The sequence below is a fragment of the Ambystoma mexicanum genome, chromosome 10, assembly GCF_040938575.1.
Source record: "Ambystoma mexicanum isolate Mex_15411 chromosome 10, UKY_AmexF1_1, whole genome shotgun sequence".
Taxonomy (NCBI): domain Eukaryota; kingdom Metazoa; phylum Chordata; class Amphibia; order Caudata; family Ambystomatidae; genus Ambystoma; species Ambystoma mexicanum.
The window spans coordinates 1627488753-1627509883 of NC_090932.1; the positions used below are offsets into that span (position 1 = coordinate 1627488753).

Genomic DNA, 21131 nt, shown 5'->3' on the forward strand with positions numbered 1-21131 from the left:
ACAGGATGACCAATAGGACTTGGACCATGTGTCAGTCTGACTCCTGAAAATGCGGCGAGAGGTAGGTTAGTAGTTATTGACGAGATCTCTGGGAAAATCTCAACAAGCCATAGAGGGGGCAGAGGGACATAAAGGAACTTTAGAAACTGTCAAAAATGGTTGTCTTATTATAGAATTGGGAAATGTGGAAACGAATACATTGATTTAAAATAATCCTTAAGATATACTTGTTGCAACCCCACCACAAAGAAGTGGGGATGACCCAAGAGATAGTATTTCCAGGATTGCATGTGTGATTTCCAGGACTTGCAGATGTGATTTCCGGAAAAGGAGCATTATGAATGGAGTCAATGCAGACCTTCTCTGCGGGAAGCAAGAAAGATCAGGTTTATGATGGAAGAAGTAATTGCATCACAATATGTTGTTCAATTCCTGGCTGCCTGTCCTTCTCAGTTTTCTGTCTCCTTCTCTGTGTATCACCTGCTTCTGTGCACGTACAATGAGACTACCATGGCAGCATATAGCACATTCTTAAGACCACTGCTCTTTAACAGTGTATATATATATATATATATATATATATATATATATATGTTTATTTGTATAATATGTACTGTGAAGGTCTAGGAGTAAGAGACGGACACAAGGGTGTCATGTTGATTGGCAAAGACTTTTATTAGAAAGTAAAAGGGGGAGTTGGAGGGGTTTCCCTGCCTCAACAAATCGAACTAGTGTTGTCTGCGTCAAAATATCCAAAGTAAAGTTCACCGTCCTGTGTCCAAAACCTACTCTGTCCCTCACAAGCCAAACTAACTATAATATGCAAGGGGAAAATGTCTCTCGACTTCTGACCTGCAGCCTGATCTGATCAGCCAAACCCAAAAGTTCCAAAAGGTGAAGAAAATCAAACCAAAGTTCCACAAGAGTCGAGGGTTTTCTCCCTTTCTCCAGAGTCTTTCCAGCATATGAAAACAAGTGAATAGTTCCACAAAGACCCAAGGGTTTGGGTCCCTTTCTCCATGGTATTTCCACTATGTCTGTGCCTCCTATTTAAACTGCCTTGTGTGGAGGGCTCCCTTCCTTAGCACTCCTTCCTTGGTTTGCTCTCCTGCCAAGGTGGGTACTCATTCTTTTCTTTCACCCACAGCCTTGCTTTACTCTCCTGCCAAGGTCTTTGGATGTCCCTTGGATATGCAAGCTTTGTATTTATGCTTTGTGGTATTTGTCCCCCTTGTGGGTCTTGGACCCCCACCCCCTTCACTTGATTTTTTTTCCAGCTCTTAGTCTCCCAACCACCAACTTGGTTCACTCCCCAGCCAAGGTCTGTGATACTTTCTGAATGCTCATGATTCAACCGAATCAGAAATGTTTGAGGGAGAAAAAAACGAAAGTCATTTGAACGAAAATGACTTTGGTTTTCACTCCCCCAAACATTTCTGGTAACCCCCACCCCCACCCCAAACCCCTTACTTACCTTTTGGCAGCACACTTTGCTGTGTTCTGCCACTTCTCTATCCCTCTGCGACGGCGGTTCCCTTCGGATATATGTGATATGACCGTGGCAGAATTGTTCGCTGTGGAATTGACCGCAGTCAATTTCAGCACAAATACAATTTTGCCACAGCCAAATCCTGCAAACCTTTGACCCCCCCTAATAAATCCCCCCCCCCACTTATCTTTCACTTCTCCGCTTGCTTCTGACCCTGCAGCGCCGGCTCCGTCCCTCTTACGCGTTCCGGATCTGACACCACAGGGGCTTCGCTTTGTTTTTTTCCCTCTTCCCCTGCCTCAGTCTTCAGGAAGCGGGGGCCACCCCGGCTACCCCAAGGTAATCCCTACCGAGCATAGGGAGCGGGGAACACCCCCGCTTGCCCTGTTTGTTATTGATTGCCAAATTTGTTCAAATTAAATCTATCAAATTGTACTGGCCGAATTCAGACCGAATTAAATTGATCGCATGGTAAATCTAACAAATTGGGCAATACCTTCCCTTCACTTACGTGCATGGGAACCAGAGCTGCAGAGTCTTTTTTAAAATGTAACTGTTTGACTTGCCAGAGGACACCCCTGCAACCTCCGAAGCCATTGTAGTGAACAATGGTGTGCGGGGACACCCGAGCTCGGTACAGAGTGGTAGATTTGTTTGACATTTTCGGCTGCATGTTCTTTTCATACAGCCGAAATTCAAATAAATCTACCATTTTTTTCCCCCTGTCAATTATACTGATTCCATACTTTTCTTGCATCCACAGAGCTTCTGTTCCCTTGTGTGATGCCCAGGGGTTTGTTCCCCCCCCACTATGGGTGCCCAGCCCCCCTTCGGTTGTATGTTTTCACAGTTATCTTTACCCCATAGCCTTGGTTTACTTTCCTGCCTAAGGTTTATAGATTTTGGGGTTTAAATAGGCACAGATTGTATTTTCTGTAATTTACTCTTTTATTTAAAAGAAATGGGTGCCAGAACTCCTTCACCTGGGTCTCATGTCTCTTCCCCCTTGCCTCTTGTTCCCTCTAGGCCTCCACAACCTTCTGATCCACCACCCTGTTACCCGTAGGGTCTGGGCCCCCTGTCTCTGGTTTTCTCGCAAGTCTCGCAGGGCTTTCGGCGGCTTCCTGGGCTTTCTGGCATCCTCGCCAGACCACTCTGTGCCTATTCTACTGCTTGGCATCCATCTTCCTGTACTCTCGCAGTTTCGCTCCGCAGCAGGCAGCTGGCCTGCACTTCAGAGTTGGCTAGCCTTCTCTGAGTGTGGTTCTCCATGGGACATGCTGTTCTCCCCTCTCTGGACAGCCTCCACGTACCTGCAGCCTCTCGTGATCCGTGCTGGACCAAGAACAAATATGCCATTCTCCCTCTGCCTTTGAATGATGCTGGGCAAATGTGGTCACGGCAAATGCTAGAACGCATGATTTCACTCGCCTGGTTGATCATCATTCCTTGCATCCTCTTCCTCGTCCCAATAGTTGTTAACTGGGATGTATTGCAGTAACACATCGGAGTCTCGGGTAATGTAGTGAATGGTGTGTTTATAGGGAAAGTGGGAGGGGCAAAGGGGGTAATGCGTTTACCCAAGCTGGTCACTACTCTCATTGGAGTTCTCCCTCCCCATGAGATCCTCCCGCTGAGCACCCCCCCCAGAGGGAATATCTGGTAGCTGCCCCACCTCTCTGGCCTCATGGGAAGGGGCTCCCTCATCTAAAGTAGTGACCGTCTCTTGGGATTCGTCACAGTGCATATATATTTATACTGGCAGAATAGACTCCTTCAGCAGTAAGGTGGACAAAATTAGTGGTTTGGCTTATTACCTTTTTATAACCACCTGTAGCAACGATCCAAAGGCTCGGGGGGTATCCATAGGCAGGACCTCCCACAAAGGGCATAGGATTGCAAAACCGGAACGCTAAAGGCTTTCCAGACTTCTTAGGTGTTGAGCACAGAAGTGAGGGGAATGCATTTTCACATAAAAGCACAGGAGCTCTCCACCCTGTCCTCTAAAGCAGGCTAATGCCCACCAACCCTGCCACATATTGAAAAAATGGGAATGTGTACTTACCAGTAGTCTTAGGCTAGGGATAATTCACTCTTGGTGAATAAGACATGTGTTAGGCAAGATTGTGTGCAGTACCCTTTGGGTAGACTAGAGCAACTTTGTCCTCTTGGCAATAGGTAACCCAACATTTGGTATAAGTTTGTACTACACAGGTTGGTAGTGTGGCTGAGCAACCTGGTTTATCTCAAGAGGGGACAATGTGAGAAGTAGGTGTTTTACACAGAGATTCACAGTGACAAGTATTCAAATACTCTTACACTCAAGGTTTCTTGATTAAACAATTATTCGTTTATTAAAGTCAGTTATATAAGCCTTCTTCAGAAGGGAGCAAAACATGTAACACTTCAAAATATTCTTCAAAACACACTCTTAGTTTCTCTAATCAGATGATACCCATTGGGGATGGCACACACGCTTCCTACACCCTCAGGTGACTTAAATAGCTAGGACGCTGTGGACATTGATTTTACCACTGGTACGTTTATAGCCGTAGTGAGTTTGGTGCAAAGGTTAGATAAGGGATAGAAAAAAAAAAGTTAACAAATAACTCATAAACTGCTAAGTACTTTTTGAACCCTCCAATGCAAAATAAATTGCCCCTTTCCTGGAGGAAAGGTAAAAGCACAGAGTCGGAGGTAAGAAGAGTCTCTCGGGGAGGCAGGACAGCCAATGTTGGGTGAGCAAAGTCTACGGGAGCTGAAGATCTTCTTTGCAGGCAAGTAAAAGTCTTGCACAATGTTTTTAGAAGGGTTTGTAGAAATAAAATCACTTGAAGGGCCACAAGTTGGGAGTCTTTTGAGGGGCAAAGCTGTAGGCAACTCTGCAAGGGCAACCAAGACATGTCTCAACTGAGAACAAGTAAGGCTACACAACAAGAGGTAAGTCCTCTTAACTTTACAGTACCTTTGGTTAGAAGAAATGGTTCCAGCTAGCTTCTGTTCCTGTGTAGCTCTGCAGATCCTGTTGTTCCTGGGCCTCAAGAGGGAGGACGCCTGGGGACTCCTTCACTAGAACCTGAAGGTCAGCGGCAGCAATGGCCAAACTTCAATTCAGCAGCACTTTGCAGTTTCAGCTTCTTGCGCCTATAGCAAATGGCACCACTGCGGTCTCTCGGATACCACTCTGGACTTTAATCGCATCTGGGGTCCAGCACTGTTGATGTGGCTCAGGCTTGGTCAGTCCGGCTTCAGGGCAGCCTGGAGTATCTTCATGGAGCATGGGTCCAACTTAAAAGCGATGCACTTGGTTTGGTGTTCCTCTCCCTGGCACTCTGGTTCCTGCAGCAGCAATGGAAGTACAGTCCGCTCTGAGAAAATGTCCAAACAAGTTCACTTTGAGGTTGATTGGTCCCACCAACCCAAGGGGAGAACTCGTCCGTTGCAGGGTTTCTCTAGTCGAAACGACTTCGAGCTTCAACACAGCAGCCGGGCTTCCCCCGGGCAAACCAACGGTCTAAGAGTTGCAGCAGGCGTCACTTCAAAGTTCGTCTTCAGATTCCTTCATCCAGTGGTCAACTGCCTTCCAAGCCAGAAAGCCTTGTCTTTTATGTAGGTTTCTCGCATTCATTCCCGCCTAGTTATCAATCGCACAGCAGGGTGACTGTCCTCCAAGGACAGCCAGCCGGCCAATCACCTTTGGGTGCGTTCCTGTAACCAATGGGATTACGCACAGGGAGTTTTGGCACCTCCCTCTTGTCCTGCCCCTGCCAGACACGCTGGGGCCCGAGGCGGGCTTTACCAGTGAATCCCGCCAAACGAACAAATGGACGAAACCTGGTTTGGCGCACAGAGTTAATCTCAAGAAGGACCATTTCCAACAAGAAATGGTGAAAAAAGGCCGGGGCATTTTGACGAAATGGTCACCCATGAGTGTCTTACTGCAGCTGCAATTGCAGCCAGCGGTAAAAACACATAATGGTAGTAAAAAGTAAACCACTGACACCAGTCATTAATTGTAGAAAGGGTAACATAAAAATGTTACATGATAAACTAGACAAAGGGGATACTAAGTAACCCCTCCAGCACCCTATGGTAAGATACTGTGTGCTAGGTATAGAAAGTTACAAAATATAAGTAAAGTTAATTTAACTTAAGTGCTCTTAGAAACAGTAGTTTCACCAAGAGAAGGTATTTAAAGCTTTGGGAAATCTAAGACTTCCCTGTGCCGCTGCACTGAAGGGGCTGTGTGACAAAATGTAAAGATGATGCTTATGGAGTTTGTCAGTCTCCAAAGTCAAAAGGAACACAGTCTAAATCGCAGAAAAATACACGAGTGGGGGGGAAAAGGTCTCACTCTTTCCAGCTTAGAAATTAAAAGTCCTAAAGTCCAGCAACAACAGCTGGGGGTCACTAAGGTAGAGGGAATGACCACATTTCTGAGAATTCTCCCTAACAGCCTGTTGTGCAGTATGCATGCAGAGAACCGGCAATTCTGCCAAGGGGCGAGTGACTTTCGTGCTTGGCTACAAGCTAGGAAATTGAGGTGTTCCCCCTGTCCATGTTCCCCATTGAGGGGGAAAAGGCAGAAATCAAAATATGTCTCCCAAAGGTATATTATAGTTCTGAAACCATTGGCTCTACATTTGTTTAGTACTGCAACTCCCAACCTCCATAGCCAGCAAGTTCATTGGTGAGGGATCGTGAGCGTCCTAGTCCGGTACATCTGGAGAGCCTAGGTTGCAGACCTCTGGTATGCAATGACTGTAAAATGACCCTCCCACTATCCCAAAAAATCTGAATTTGCAGTGTAGAGCTGCTCAAACCTCAGGTCAGAAGGAAACGTCTATAATGGTAGGCGTGCCAGGGCCCTCTGTTTTTGACAAGTTGTACGTCCACTGAAACTTGCACCCTCCACAGACCACAAATGCTAAAAGCAAAGTTGACCCCACTGTACGTTTTCTTTCTGGATTTAAGAAGGTGAGATGTTGCAACCTAGGGTACATATTCAAAGTTGCAATATACTAGTCAGGCATAAAATCATATGCCCCCTGAGTTATTTACATGCATTCTTTTACTTGCCAAGAGTCCACTATCACTTGATTCTGGTGAGTACATGCTTTGAAGCCTGTTCTAAAGAAACACAAAATGTGTGCCTTAAATGTCAGTCAGAAAACAGTTGATGCATATTGGGTAAATTGGACCTTGTTCAGTCGCATGAACCGTTGTCACCCTTTCCACTATTTAGAGAAATTGCAAAAAACAACAAGGCCCTTTTGCCGTGGCTCTTCCTGCAGAAGCAGAAACACAATGACCTCTGCTGTGCATTCGAGGGAGTGAGGCCTTCACCTGTACAGGTACTCCACTTAATTGTATTGTTGACATTCATTTTGTGTGCCTGCATATTTTTGTCGAGTTTAGAACTTAGGACAGTAAAGTGTTAGAAATGCTTAATTTGTTCTAAATATGTATGTTTCAGGATCATTAGAATAAATCGGAGCAGAAATTGCAGGATACGATGCCAACTATTTGGATGAATAAATATTAACCTCTCCATACTATGTTATGAATATTTGTTCCCAGGTAGCACAGAAATGCCACTTTACACTAGGCCTAGTGGGCACCAGTTTCCAGCAGTTTCCAGTTTATCGGCTTAGCACGTCATTAACACATCCGTTCTGCCTCCTCAACTGCACTTGTGCCCTTCTGTGCTTCCTTTCGCTACCGCTCTTTCTCTATTCTTGCTCCACTTGCATGGAATTCTCTTGCCGCAGAGATACAAGAAACGGCCAACAATGTTTGTTCAACTAAAAGCCTACCTCCTTGCCTCCGAGTTACCCTGTTAACCTACCTCTAATCTGCTGCCCCCTCGCCTCTAACCTGCTTCTATTCCTTTCTTTCACTGCCTTCCCATCTTAACATTTCTTCCATTATGGTCACATACCTGGCCGTACCGCCTAACTGTAATTAATGTCTAATGTCGGTTGTCCTTAATCTAATGTATGTACACCCATGTATTGTCCCAGAGACTGTTCCATTTACTTCTCTCCACAACCTGCTAAGAATGTCACTCAAACTCATCCAATTGTAAGAAGCTCACTGCTTCCCTTCAAATCTGATACCCATTTTATGTTTTCTGTGGTCAAAAGAGCATTGTTCCTACCTGTGTGTTTGTGTGTGTATATATAAATAAACATTTCATTATACCCAGCTCAATTGCATTGCAATTTGCAAATGCAATAGGCCACTTAGCAGACCATTGTCGGTTTCCTTTTCTCCCTGTTGGCTTATCATGGCTGGTTAGCCCACCAAGCCAGCCTCAAAATCAATGTCACTTTCTTCCCTCTTTGAACTCTTTGTGACACTTGTATTACGGGTATTTCAGCTGGGGCAATTACCAATTCACACTAGAATTGTTGCTATATCTGTGATCAGATTTCTGCTGGTTGCGAAATGATTAGATCTGGCTTCTTTTTGCAGTAAGAAAACTATTCTCGCCTCGGAACTCACTGAGATGACAACGTGGTCACTCTCAACGCGGAAATTATCCTCTTCATCAAAATATAATTGTGTGTACAAATGCTATACAAAAATACACAAAATCCAAAAGTAAAATGTTTCAGAAAAAACACTTAATTTGTTAATGACAACCTAATATCTGTATTGTATGCATTCAGAGTGCCAAATTCAACATGATACACTTTTACATTCAATGACAAGTGTATTTAGGAAAATAAATATACATTTGTTTTTTCAGTAACACAATTCAGTATTTGCATGCGCACATCGACTACACATGTGCTAGTGTTTGCACAGGCAGTAAAAATAGCACACCTTTGGGCATTGTGCTGACCTTAACAGCCACACAATTTCAGTATGTGTGCCAAGACAGAGAGCACACATTTGGTAGTTGCACCTGCATTGCTTGTTACACCACCGGCCAAATGTTGATGGTGTTGGCTTATCTTACCTTGATTCAATGACAACTTTTGTACCAGTGTTGGCAACAGAGCCTGAAGGCTCCTGCAAATTCTGTAATTGCACCAGCGGTAAGACCGGTGCTAATCCAGTCATTGCATTGGTGCTACAGCCAGAAACTTAAGACTGCCATAACATTAGTTCGAGGCAAACACGTTTGCCAACCACTTTGTGTGTGCACTGTGCATGTCCAGTGCCTCCCACATTGACACTGTATACTCCAGTTTTAGAACATCCACTTTTACTGGCTAATGTATTTTCTCAAACTGACAGCACCATTATATATATATATATATATATTTGTATTGCCTAGAGGCAAAACCTAGCTAGTTTACTTGGGGGGAGGGGGGGGTGCAACATATTGTAATTGGGATTTTATAAATTGCAAGTCAAAGTTGAGTGATGGTACCTCTAACACTGGGGTACCCACCCTTGGCACAGACATTTCTGTGTGGGTAGTCTACTCGTAGGAAGGGGAGATCTAGTCTGTAGACCCAAACAGGCTATATTCGGTGCAGGTCTTGTGGATCATCAATGTGGGCACATTGGAGAATAAATTCCCACTAGACAAGGGAGTGACCAAACGTTCCATAGTGATTGTGCGTTTGGAAGGTAACGCGTGCCCAGAAGAGACCTCGATTCCTCCAAACATTCAGATTCTCTTGGGTCATGTCTTCATCAATGAGGACAAAGCTCCTGCGCTGCATGGCATGCTGCTAGCGTCGCAGCTGTCGGGCACCGTTGTGCAAGAAAGTCTGAAAATCCAAGGCCAAGACTGGTTAGTCGGGGCTTTAATGGCCTCAGCCAATGCCCCTTTTCAGTGGTAGAGTTTAGCTAGTTGAAAAGTGCTGCGTACCAGCTAAGGACTCCAATCCTGTAGCATGCCTGTTGGGTAATGCAGGGTTTGAAATTGATGGGAGCTATTTAGCTCGTGCTTTTAGCATAGTAGAGCCTGATTAGCTTGAAACCAATAACTACCAGGGGCTATTTTGGCTCCTATTGCCAACTGGTGCCTTTCAAACGAGTAATTTGATTTGAATTGAAACCGATCTAATACTGTGCTTGCAGTGTGCTCCCAGTGTGTCGGGTGCTGTTGCTGGGACAAGGTGCTATGTTTTTCTGCCTTGAACTATGAGGACTTTTGCTGTGTTTGCTGAAAAGTCGCCAGTCCTCTTTCTACTAACTTGGATTTGTGAACTCAGCATACTTCTACACCGCATGCACAGAGTGCTCGCAGTGTGTCAGGGGTTCGGCGTAAGGTGGTGAGCAGGTTTCCCTTTTTTACTATGTGGTAAGCCCTGTTCTCATGCCAAGCTTTGACTCTGCGAGCAACCATGTACAATCTTTTTTTCATCAAATATAAGTGCTTCTCATAATGTCCAAGGATCCCATCAGTTTCCAGGGTACTGGGGACTGATTCCTGTTGTTTAGGTGGTGGTTGGGTCAAGTGCAATACATTACTTCTTGACTTCATGCTAGACAGCTGATTTCCTCCCAATCCAAGATGCTGGACTTTCTGCTCAGTAACAATTGGCTGTAGACTACTCCAGGCTATTTTGATGCAGTTTGGAACCTCTGGAGAGGTTCTAACCTGCCTTTCATTCAAGATCAGCTGAGAAATGGTCACAGCGCTTAAGAGCTCCAGATTTATCCAAAGGAACCAGAGAAAGGAAGAATATCTCTTCACAGACCATCTACAGATAAGTGACAGAAAGAAGGAAACTAAAAACTGTTAAATATGAATTGAAAAGCAAGAAACAGATTACTAGCTGCATGTGCTATGTTAATGTAATATCTGCTAATAGGCGGTTAACAGACTTTCTGCTTAACTGAGAAGAATGAACAGTTGTTAAAATTAGAAATTGTAAAGTTCTGTTATATTTTTGGAAGCGCGAGCATTCAGCGCAAGAAGCAAATGTTTAACAGTAACGGAGGCGCGTGAAGCTAGTAAGGAGAGCACCTCATTTATTTGAGAATCGTATGAAGGCTTGCTTTTGAGGAAGGCACCTTGTTGCATGCTCCCATGTTGCTTAACGTGCAGGCTGCATCGGTCGGGTCAGTTTCCTCAGGTGGCATACCAATAATTTGCATTGCGGCTACGAAGCAAGGTTTCCGTCTGAGGAAACGGCTGTGTGGAAGAGTTCGGAAGCGCAGTGAAGCTGAACTGGACTGTTGGGTGCGCGGTGACGGGAAAGATTGCCGGTGCCACTTTCTCAGCAGCGTATCATTCCTTCAGGGACGCGCGAGCGCCAGTGAGTAGTTGGTGACATAGAATGCACGTGTAGCAATAAAGTCAGTCAGCGTAGCAAGAAGTTTTGGCAACTACCTGTTACAAAGTCAGCAGCGCTTATAGAACTTTGAAAGACTGCATTATGAAGCGAGGCAAGAAGTAACGTTGTAAAATGAGTTCTATTGGGAATTGTTTAAGGGAAAAGACAATTTCTGTCTACAGAGTTTTCAAAGCCAAAAGTAAAACAGCAGACAATGAAGGAATTAGAGAAAGACTGGTGAAGGAAATTAAAGCTGAATTTTGAGACAAGACAATTCAGAACTAACCAATTAAGGAAAAATATAAGTCATTAAAGTTACATCCCAAAGTTTTGAAGATGCAGATGTGTGAAGCACAGTGATACAGCAATTAAAATCAAAGTTGAGTGGAAGCTGTAGTTAAGCCTCTAAGCTTAAAGCAGAGGCAGTCAAGTAAATGATAGGATTAATGAGGGGGAAATTATTATTCTGTATTGGAGTAATCTGTGTATGCTAATCAGAGATGTGGTGTTTACAGGATTTCCGGAGTTCCAAGTTTTAAGGCAGCCAGAGGGATCCTGACCATTTATTTTCTCCAGTTTCCCATTGCCCCTGATCTTGTCAATCAAGCAGTTGTTCCGCCGACCGCGCTACATATCGCAAAGCAACAGCCTCCTACAAGGAGCGCCTGCAACTGTTGGGTAAATCTCTTTGAGCAGGCGCTCCTATTAAACTGTCTGATCATTCATGTCCTCCCTGGGCTATTCCATAAAGTCCTATATGCCGAATACTGTCAAAATCTCAAGCCCCTCATTGGTTCTAAAGTTAACACCAATTCGCCCTACATCTAATGCAAAATCATTTAATTGTAAATGTTGAAAAGAAGATGTGTGTGGGAGACATTTGTGACTTTTGTAAACCCACTGTAATGGGCATACATGCAATAATGGACACCAATGCTGATCAGGTAGTTACAGTCCCTGTAAAATTGTCACTAGCCGCGGCTTCTGGTAACATTTCCATTACCGGCACCCAAATACTGTCAGTGGAAGGACAGCCGATATTGTCTCCTAAGAGGACGTCACAAAAGACCCGCCGTTATCCGAGATTGGGCTACTGGCTGTGATTCCATCTGCTTCGCCATCGAAGGAAGCCCATGGTTCGACATCTCTTGCATCTGTGATCCACTCAGAGCATTAATTTGAGGACTGCAGCATAAATACGGAAAATATCTCCTTAATTGCTTTTTCTTCAATAACGTCAGTAGGCAACAGCCTTTATCAGTCACGCAGTTTGTTTGACAACTCAGTTCACATGTCACTAGCTGGGCTGACTGTAGATGGTCACGCCTCACGCAGAAAAGTGAAGTCCCAATTCCTAACATTAACCCTTTGGTTAAACCACAAACTAACTTACTGGAAATAACATTAAATGCAATGAACATGACAATAGTCAAGTTGACTAAATTGTTTGAAACACTAGAACACAAAATTACGGCGCAAGCCAAACAAATAGACCAACTTGTGATATGGATGACTGAAATGGTGCATTTTAAAGACCTCTCCCCATTTAGGTGGAGAAGTTGTAACTGGACGGTTGAAAGAATATGAATCTGAATCCATATCTCATCCCCATGCTCACATTGAGAGCAAGTGTCAATCGTAATCGAAGCAAACATCTTTACCTGAAATTAGTCATGTCATAGGGGTGCCAATGATATAGTGTCAGTGAGATTCCTCAGCTGGGGTTTCTAACGGTTTGAATGAGCAACCTAATAAATTGTTATCAGTCCTTCACTACCAATAAGCAGAACAAAGTCAGTAGTGAATACAGGTGTTGCTGTGTCAAATGGTCCTAGGATCCCTAACCACACTTTGGTCCCGCTAAGTGCGACGGTGGGCCAAAAGACCTCGTACAATCTTTTTCAACCAAAGGTTGACACTATACGAGGAGATGAGCATCCTGGTCTGCCAAAGAAATCCAAAAATCAAAAGGCTCTGCCGTTGCAAGCAAGAGCCAACATAAAACAACAATAAACGTTTGGGCCCTCAAATGAAATCTGCCCCGAAATCTCATTTGCCAAAATCCAAAAAACAACCCTCTACAGAAAAAATCACAAATGGGGGTGACCCAAAGTTAAATGAGGTTGAAGACTATTCTCCCCTTAATGAGTTGATGGCTTCCATTTCCTCTGCAAAAGTGAGCATGGAAGGTACAGACCTTCCTTACCCAAGGACAATTGGATCCCATGCATCTGATCCAATTAACAAACAGGCTAAATCAACGCCCGTATAGCAAGACGTACATCAATTCTCTGCTCTAGCAGATGTTCAAGCACAAATTGAGAACGCTATTAAAATAAAATGTCAAAATGCAACAAAGTAGTGCTGAATCTATATACTGATGCAGCCTCAAAATGTGTTGTCGGACATTGGGCTGAAGCCTCAGTCACACCAATTAAGTGAACCCGCTCTTGAGTGGGTGAGTAATCAAAAACTAGATGACCATGACATTAGGTCACAACTGCTGTTATACAACCAGGAAGATTAATTCAATCAAAGTTACATATGTTCTCAGTTCGGGAGAGCAGCTGAGCCAGTCACTACAGGGTGCCTTGATGGCTCGCGTAGATCTAGCCCAAAAGGCAACTCGGGTAACTAAAGTTGGGTTTGACTCTTCTAAATGTGAAACTGCTCCTGGACAGCCAAACATTTCAAAATCCTATTGAGCTCCTGTTCCTTTTGTGACCCAAGCTGTTCAATAGCAAATTAGGTGCTAAATTGAAGAACAAATTGCCACGGCTGTCAAAAGATATTTTAGCCACAATACAGCCACCCAGGAATCCTGGAGTAAAAGCAGTGATTTAAATGTTCACAGTAAGGTGCAAAACTTGCAACATGCCTCGGGACCTCATCACTCAAACAAGGTTGTGAAATCAACCAAAGAGACAATGAGATCCCAAGCGGGTTGACAACACGGCCCAGAGAATCCAACATTGCACAAAAGAAATGGGATAAGTTCCATCGGCTTATCTTAAAATGCCGACCGGCACCATTTACACTGTATGTTATGAATAGAACAAGCATTTTGGCGATATGTGAGGAGGGGAGTACATTACAAGATATCATAACTGCTGATATAGAACAGGTCGAATTCTTTCAGGAAAATGATTCTTCAATTGTGAGACTGTGGGTACAATCTAATTTAGTGATGAATGCCCTTTGGCAAGCCCGAATGGACATATTTGCCCTCGGATTTCTTGGCAAGAGATCCTTTCAGCATAGACTCCAATGGTAACCTAAGGTTGGAAAATGTTAGGAATCCCGAGATGTTTGAACATCAAAATAATGCAGCTGTTGAGAGGAAATCTGCTATAAACAAACTAAACGTATAGACACATATCCATGAGGGAATGCAAGATCCCAATCTATAACTGATAAAGATAGACGTGCCATTTCTTTGATCAGTTGGAACACATGTGGTTATTCCCATCTGCTAGGGGCTATTGCCAATTTTCTATTCTCTCATGATATTCCAATACAACAAGAGACCTGGTTAGTTGAAACTCCAACATGGGAAGACCACACTATCATCTTGCATGCGGCCAAGTCATCTGCCTGTGTTCGACTATCTTCTGGTATGATAATTGCTATAAAAAATCATAAGAACTGGCACCTTTCTTTGTGGGCTGCTCCCAATTTCCATCTATTGTTGGCCAAGTTAAAATTCCCAGGTGGGGTGGTTGCTATCCTTAACATGTACTGCGACCCGAAGGGGATTTCGGATGATTGATTTTTTTTTTTTCTCGACCAGGAAATTTTGATGAACGCCATTTCAGAATCATCTGAAATAACCAACATTATTGTGATTGGTGATCTAAACTTACAGCTGTTGCCAGTACATAATCCCAAAAGCAACCTACCCTGCTTGAGATGGTACCTGTTGATCAAAGACAGAGGGCTGATGTGCAATGGGTCTCTTTCAGGAGACACGACTGCAAAGGTGACCTGGAGAAGAGGGTCTAACACCTCAATAATCGACTATGTGTTTGTTGAGCCACGCACGTTTGCGGCCACATGCTTTAAGATACTTCCACAAACCTAGTGATCACGATATGTTGAACCTAACTTGGTTGGCAAATGTGAAGGCAATCGACTGTGTCTCAAAATGCTTTTCCCAAATTATGACAGTAAATAATGCCTGGACATGTTTTACGTGGAATCTCCGTACCTTGAAATCATTCCACAATAACGTGGAGAGCAGCTGTCATGATGGAATAGCGGCCACAGGAGATTATACATCTTTCCTTCACATTTATCGCGTGCATTTCCAAACACGAACCTTTTGTCCATTATAAATCTTGACATGAATAAGATGCAATGGTCCAGTCCAAAAAGTCTTTATTACACAAAAATAAAAGGCTCATTGCTGCTTCAGACTGTCTTGATAAGCACAAACTGACACGTTTACTTAACTGTCAGTATAGAAATTGGCTTCATGCTCATCAAACTCAATTGAGTCCATGCTATGCAGTATTCTTCACAAAAACACTGCGCAAATCTGGTCACTGATCAACATTGCAAACAATACAGCGCAAAAGCCGGTCCAGTTGAATGGTGTTAACGAGAGCATTTGGGTTTCGCGCTTTACTAACATGTACCAGAGACCAACGTGTGACAATAATTATATCATCCCAGAGTTTTCCAATTATGAGGGATTGTCCATCGAAGAGGAAGATGTTCTGTTTCACATAAAAGAACTGAACAACTCTTGAGCCCCCGGCCCTGATGGGCTGGGCAATTTTGTGTTTAAGCAGAACCCCATCCTCTGGTCTAAAATCCTGACTAACATCTTCAATCAAATCATACTTGCTCATAGGATGCCTCCTTCATGACGATCTTTGGTGATCGTTCCGATCTTTAAAAGGGGAGATCGGTCTGATCCAAGAAACTACAGACCAATCTCCCTGTTGGATGCTCCTGTCAAGCTATTCTAGATTTATATTGAGGGATTTCAATAAGTGGACCTTAGACTCTGGTAGGAGGAATCCCCTTCAAACTGGATTTATTGCCGGTATGGGGACATGTGTGAACCTACTTACCCCAACGTCAATAATCGAACATCACAATTCTAAAAAGCAACCTTTATACATGGCTTTTATAGATCTCGAGAGTTATTACTCCAAAAATTTAATTCAACAGGTTTGTCCCTCATATATTGTCTCTCATTAAAGATCTGCACACTAACAACAGTTTCCAAGTAAGACTAGCAGCTGATGGAAAACTAACCGCTCCAATATTGACGTTTAGAGGGTTGAGGCAAGGTTGCATACTTGCCTCGGCCCACTAACTTTTTCATTTCAGATGTGGGTAGAGCTTTCATGAACATCTTTACTGATCCCCCGAAATTGGCAAATGGGACCCTTCCGTTTTTAATGTATGCGGATGATCTTGTTATAATATCTAAGACTCCCTAAGGGCTTCGGAGAGCTTTGGATGCTGTTGCAGTGTATACTGAAGAGAACCATTTGTCTATGAATCTGCAGAAGATTAAGATCATATTATGCAACTCAGTAAGGAAGCATTGGCAAAAATCCTTGTTTTGGACTCTTAGAGGTACTAGACTCCAAACAGCACAATATTATACCTATTTAGGTGTCCAAATAGTAAGTCCTGGTGGTGGCCAGTTGTACAGGCAAATACTAATCGACAAAGCAACAACAGCTATACAACAAGCCAAAATTATACAAGGCAAATATGGCAAATTCACAATTGCCCCTGCCATGACATACTTTTATCAAAACGTTACACCTATTCTGCTCTATGCATCAGAAACTAGACCTATTTTGACAGAGAGGTTTTGGTCTACTTTGGAGGGAAAATACTGGCGTGGAGTATTACACCTCCCTACATCTACTCCACTTCCTTTGATCCGTAATGAAATCGGCCTCATCTCTTTATACATGAGATACACATGGCAACTGGTGGCTCTTTTAGCCACCAAAACTTGCGCAGTATTGGGAATTTTGGCAGAATATGTTCTATCATCTTCTGATAGATTCATTAAGTGGTGTAATCGGGTCATCCGAGCACTGGCATTCGCAGATGTTACTATAATGACTCTCCTCTATAACCCGGTGCAGGCTAAAACCAGGCTGTTTGCAATAGATTGGATCAACACCAGAGAAAAATGCAATAACTATTGTGATTTTGACGCAGGACTATTTGCAATAAAAAAAACACAGTACTCCAGAGCTATACTTAATGAAGACTCCATTGACAGCGCACAGAAATGACTTTTTTCGTCTTGGGCTAAACTTGTGGCCCACTAGACAAGTGTTGGCTCGACACAAAATAATTAATCCCAAAAGATTTGTCGCTTTTGTCATCAAGACAAAGAAGAAACGTTAAGGCATCTTTTGACTGAAAGCGGTGCACTAATAAATCAGCGTGTGAAACATTTTAAATACATAGTAGACCTCTATGGAGTCTCAACTTCTGAGACTTTATGGACAATGATTAATTCTGGCTTCTCCACAATGGGAGAATAAGAGCTATACCTCTGCTACATGACTTAAAACTCAGGGTAACGCCAGAATAGAAAATTATGAATAGTTACTATCCACATCAATGTTAATTTGTCATTCTCAGTTTTGTCTAAACTGTTTGCAGTGCCTAATTGGGCTTTTGAAAAAAGATATATCTAATGAGTGACTAATAATTCTTTCTAAGGATTATATTAATATTTTGACATTTTACGTTTGTTTTGTAACGATAATATGTTGTAAAGTTGATTTTATATCCGCTATATCAATAAAAACAAAAAAAAATCGTTCAAACACAATGGTTCATACCAAATGGACACAAATTTAAAGGAGCATCTCTGGTAGCTCCTGATACCCCTGCGGTAGGTAGCACCTGCTTATTGGGTGATGGTGCTGGTTTTAGCTCCTGCTCATTGAATCTCAATTCTGAACCCTGTAATGACCTACCTACCTGCCAGCTGAAATAATCACAGCAGTGAAGCCCGCGTGGAGGAAAGGGCGCGCTGTTAACTGCTGTACGGCTGGGGAACAAACAATCTGCTCACTCTTACCTGGAATCTCCTTGTCAGACCCGCTCTGAGTCGCTTAAGTCTGTCCACTTGAACTAGCTGACAGCAGTTGAGGCGAGCGGGAGCTGCAAACAGGACGTATTGCATTGTCACGTGATTGGATCACGTGTTCTTGGAAGCCATACCCCCTAGACAGCCTTTATAACCATAACAGCGTGACCCTTGCGGCGTGAAGCCCGCGTGGAGGAAAGGGCGCGCAGTTAACTGCTTTTTACGGCTGGGGTCGGTGTGAATTACTGGTAAGTGCACACAAGTAAAACTAAAGTATAAAGACATCTTGAAGCACTTGTTAATATATCACAACATACACTTTAAAATGGAATTGACTAAACCCCGTACAAGACTACAAGAGAAACTTGAAGAGTCTGTAGCCTTGGTCAATAAAATCACTCACCGGCCAGATTTGAATGAGAAAGCTAGGACACCCACTAAAATCAAAAATGTGAGGACTGGCCCATACAAAACTAACGAGGGTCTCATACAAAAACAAGTTATAAAAGAGAAATCGGGCGAGCAGCAAACAAACATATTCTTGACAACGGACTGTAACATGGCAGACCAAGACCATAATACTACTAAAAGTGCTACAGATCTGACAAAGGAATTAGCTACTGAAATTCTACCCATAACCAGTAACAAAGAGGGTAGCATGATCCCAATACAGCCAGCCATCAAATCTTTTAAAACCAATAGCTGGATATCACAATTACCAACTACAGAGAAAGTGCGTCAGGACAATCTACCACTTGATGCTGGCACTCCAGTTTTGATGATCCAAGAGCAATCTAAAACACCAAGTATAAAATTACAAAAAGCCAAATCTGAAGATGCCACTTTCACTCCATCACTGCAAGAGAGCCAGGATAGCCAAACAGCAATGGCACTCAGCATACTATCCTACGGACTCCATTAATGGTGACTATACCAAATCTTTACCTATCCAAATAGCACGGCTGTCGCTCGATATTACAGAGATAGATGCAATAATGGATTCTCAAGAAAAAAGAGCAGAAGTGTTTAATGGAGTCCTCACACCAGCTCAAATTAAACATCTATGCCGATCATACCTAAAGGAAATCAGATCCCGCTAAAAACAACTCTAGAAACACCCTGTAACCCTACAAAAAAATCAAAGAACAGAGTGTCCTAATTCTCAATCTACGAGTATGAAAGATGAATCTTCAAGGAATATGTCCAAATCTCCATATAGAGTGCCCACTACGATGCTAGATCTACAGAACACCTTGGTAGCAGCACTTTCAATTGCAATGATTCTTTTCACAAAAATCCAGGAATATATGGTTGATGCAAGCAACTCTTCTTGCAATGGTCATGACTAAACCAACTCAGCTTGAACCCTTTACAAATACCATACAAGAAAGATTGAAATTTGAAGCGGAAACTTCCAGGATGTGGCAAACAAGATTAGCAGACATGGCAAGAATAGATCGCATAGACAAACAAAACTTGTTGGAAACTGTGTCTACTATAACAAAAAAAATGATAGATGACAAAGCAAAAAAACAAACGCAAACGCCGGCCCAACTATTATCTCTGGCTAAAGAAACACAAACTGAGGAAAAAATGGATGTCGTGAACACTGACCAAACACAATATGAAATGCAAAATTTTCCTATTGATTTAGGTAATATTCCAGTCCCGACAATCCCGGGCAATAACGAACCATCAATATGTACACCCTTTGACATTTTCAACTTGGCCAAACGAGGAACAGTAGATCAAGCTTCATCAAACAAACCAATGCACAAAAAGCGATTTAAGAAGATGCAAACGGGTTCTTGGGCATTCCTGCGCAAAATGCAAACAATACAAAAATCGTTAGGCGAAAAGACCCAGTCAACCAAACAACGAGCTGCTACTAAGAACAAGGTGCAACAGGGACAGAATTCGAACTTGCTAACAAGCAAGATTTTGACAATACTACCTCAAAAAAAAATCACATCCAACCTGAACCGTTGGATGAGTTATTAGCAGAAATTATCAGGATACCACAAACAAGCAAAAAACTCTTCCAATAACCGGAGAGAGAGTGATAAGTGAAGATTCGACAGAAAGTAACTTATCCTCCATAAATTCACAAGACGAGGCGCGAAGGGGGCAAGCCGGTCTGTGCCGGTCCGTGGCCGGACGTGTCGGCGCTCGGTGCAACTCCGAGCAGGGACCATAGTCTTCCTTCTACCCGACCCACGGGTTTCTCGAGCTCACCTGGTGCCCTAGTGCTTTGGTAAGAGGGGGCGAGAGATATGCATGCACCAGTTGTAGACACACAAGAGAGCAGGAAGAAGGGGGAGGGGGAGGAGGCCATTAGCCATGAGAGGGAAGGGAACTTATCTTTTGACATCCCTAGGGATGGTATGGAGAGGTGGATGTGCCTGAACATTGGTCTTCTCAATACACGCTCCCTAACCAAACACGCCATAAACATCAAAGACATGATATCCTCCAATAATTTCGACATTCTCTGCATAACAGAAACCTGGCTCAAAGATCCAGTAGGGCCTACATGCGAGCAGGCCATGCCAGCAGACTACACTAGTTACTACGACAACAGAGTACAGGGTAGGGGAGGTGGCGTTGCAATTATTGCTAAGAACAGCCTCAAACTTTTTAAGGTATCTGTAGGTTTAAGTGGGTGCGAAGCACTACACCTTAAACTGATTTTCTCCCCCAACAATTGTCTCAACTTGATAGCTATCTATAGACCACCATCATTGGTCTCAGATTTCTCACTGGAACTCTGCTCTCACTTAAACTCTTTGAGATCCGTCAATGCGTCTACGGTCGCTTTGGGAGACTGGAACTTCTGGCGAGGCAATAAGAGGGACAAAGGGGCTATAGCATTAGAAAAAGCTCTAAATAATATCGATTTCAAAGTCCTTAATAAAGATCCCACTACCCCCCAGGGAAACCAGTTGGACTGGCTGTGTGGTCATAACATCTGTTTACTAAACTGCAGCACCACTCCCTGCATTTGGAGTGATCATCATCTGATATCGGCCAACCTAAAGCTGCCCTGCTATGCATACAAGCAAAACCCTCACATTAAGACAGAAATCAGAAATTTTAAAAATCTAAATGAACTCCAGCTAAAGCCTTGCTTGGAGAAAATTCTGTGCTCTTTTCAGGATCAGGATTCATGTGCCGAATTGCTAGACAAATACAACAAACACTTACACGAGTTAGTAGAAACCGTGGTGCCGCTCACCACCAAACTAACTAGGAGGATCAGTAACAACCAAAAATGGTACACACCAGAGCTTCTTCTATTGAAGAAGGAAAAACGGAC

At 43.2% G+C, this 21131-nt stretch overlaps 1 protein-coding gene across 1 annotated transcript in view; it reads left to right on the forward strand.

The window, feature by feature from the left end:
- The window catches only part of TRMT2A (tRNA methyltransferase 2 homolog A), a 146096-nt gene that overhangs the window by 16994 nt on the left and 107971 nt on the right, over window positions 1-21131 (forward strand). Inside the window, 1 exon segment of the mRNA XM_069620018.1 lies at window positions 6735-6843. Within this exon segment, the coding sequence (XP_069476119.1) occupies window positions 6735-6843 (109 nt within the window).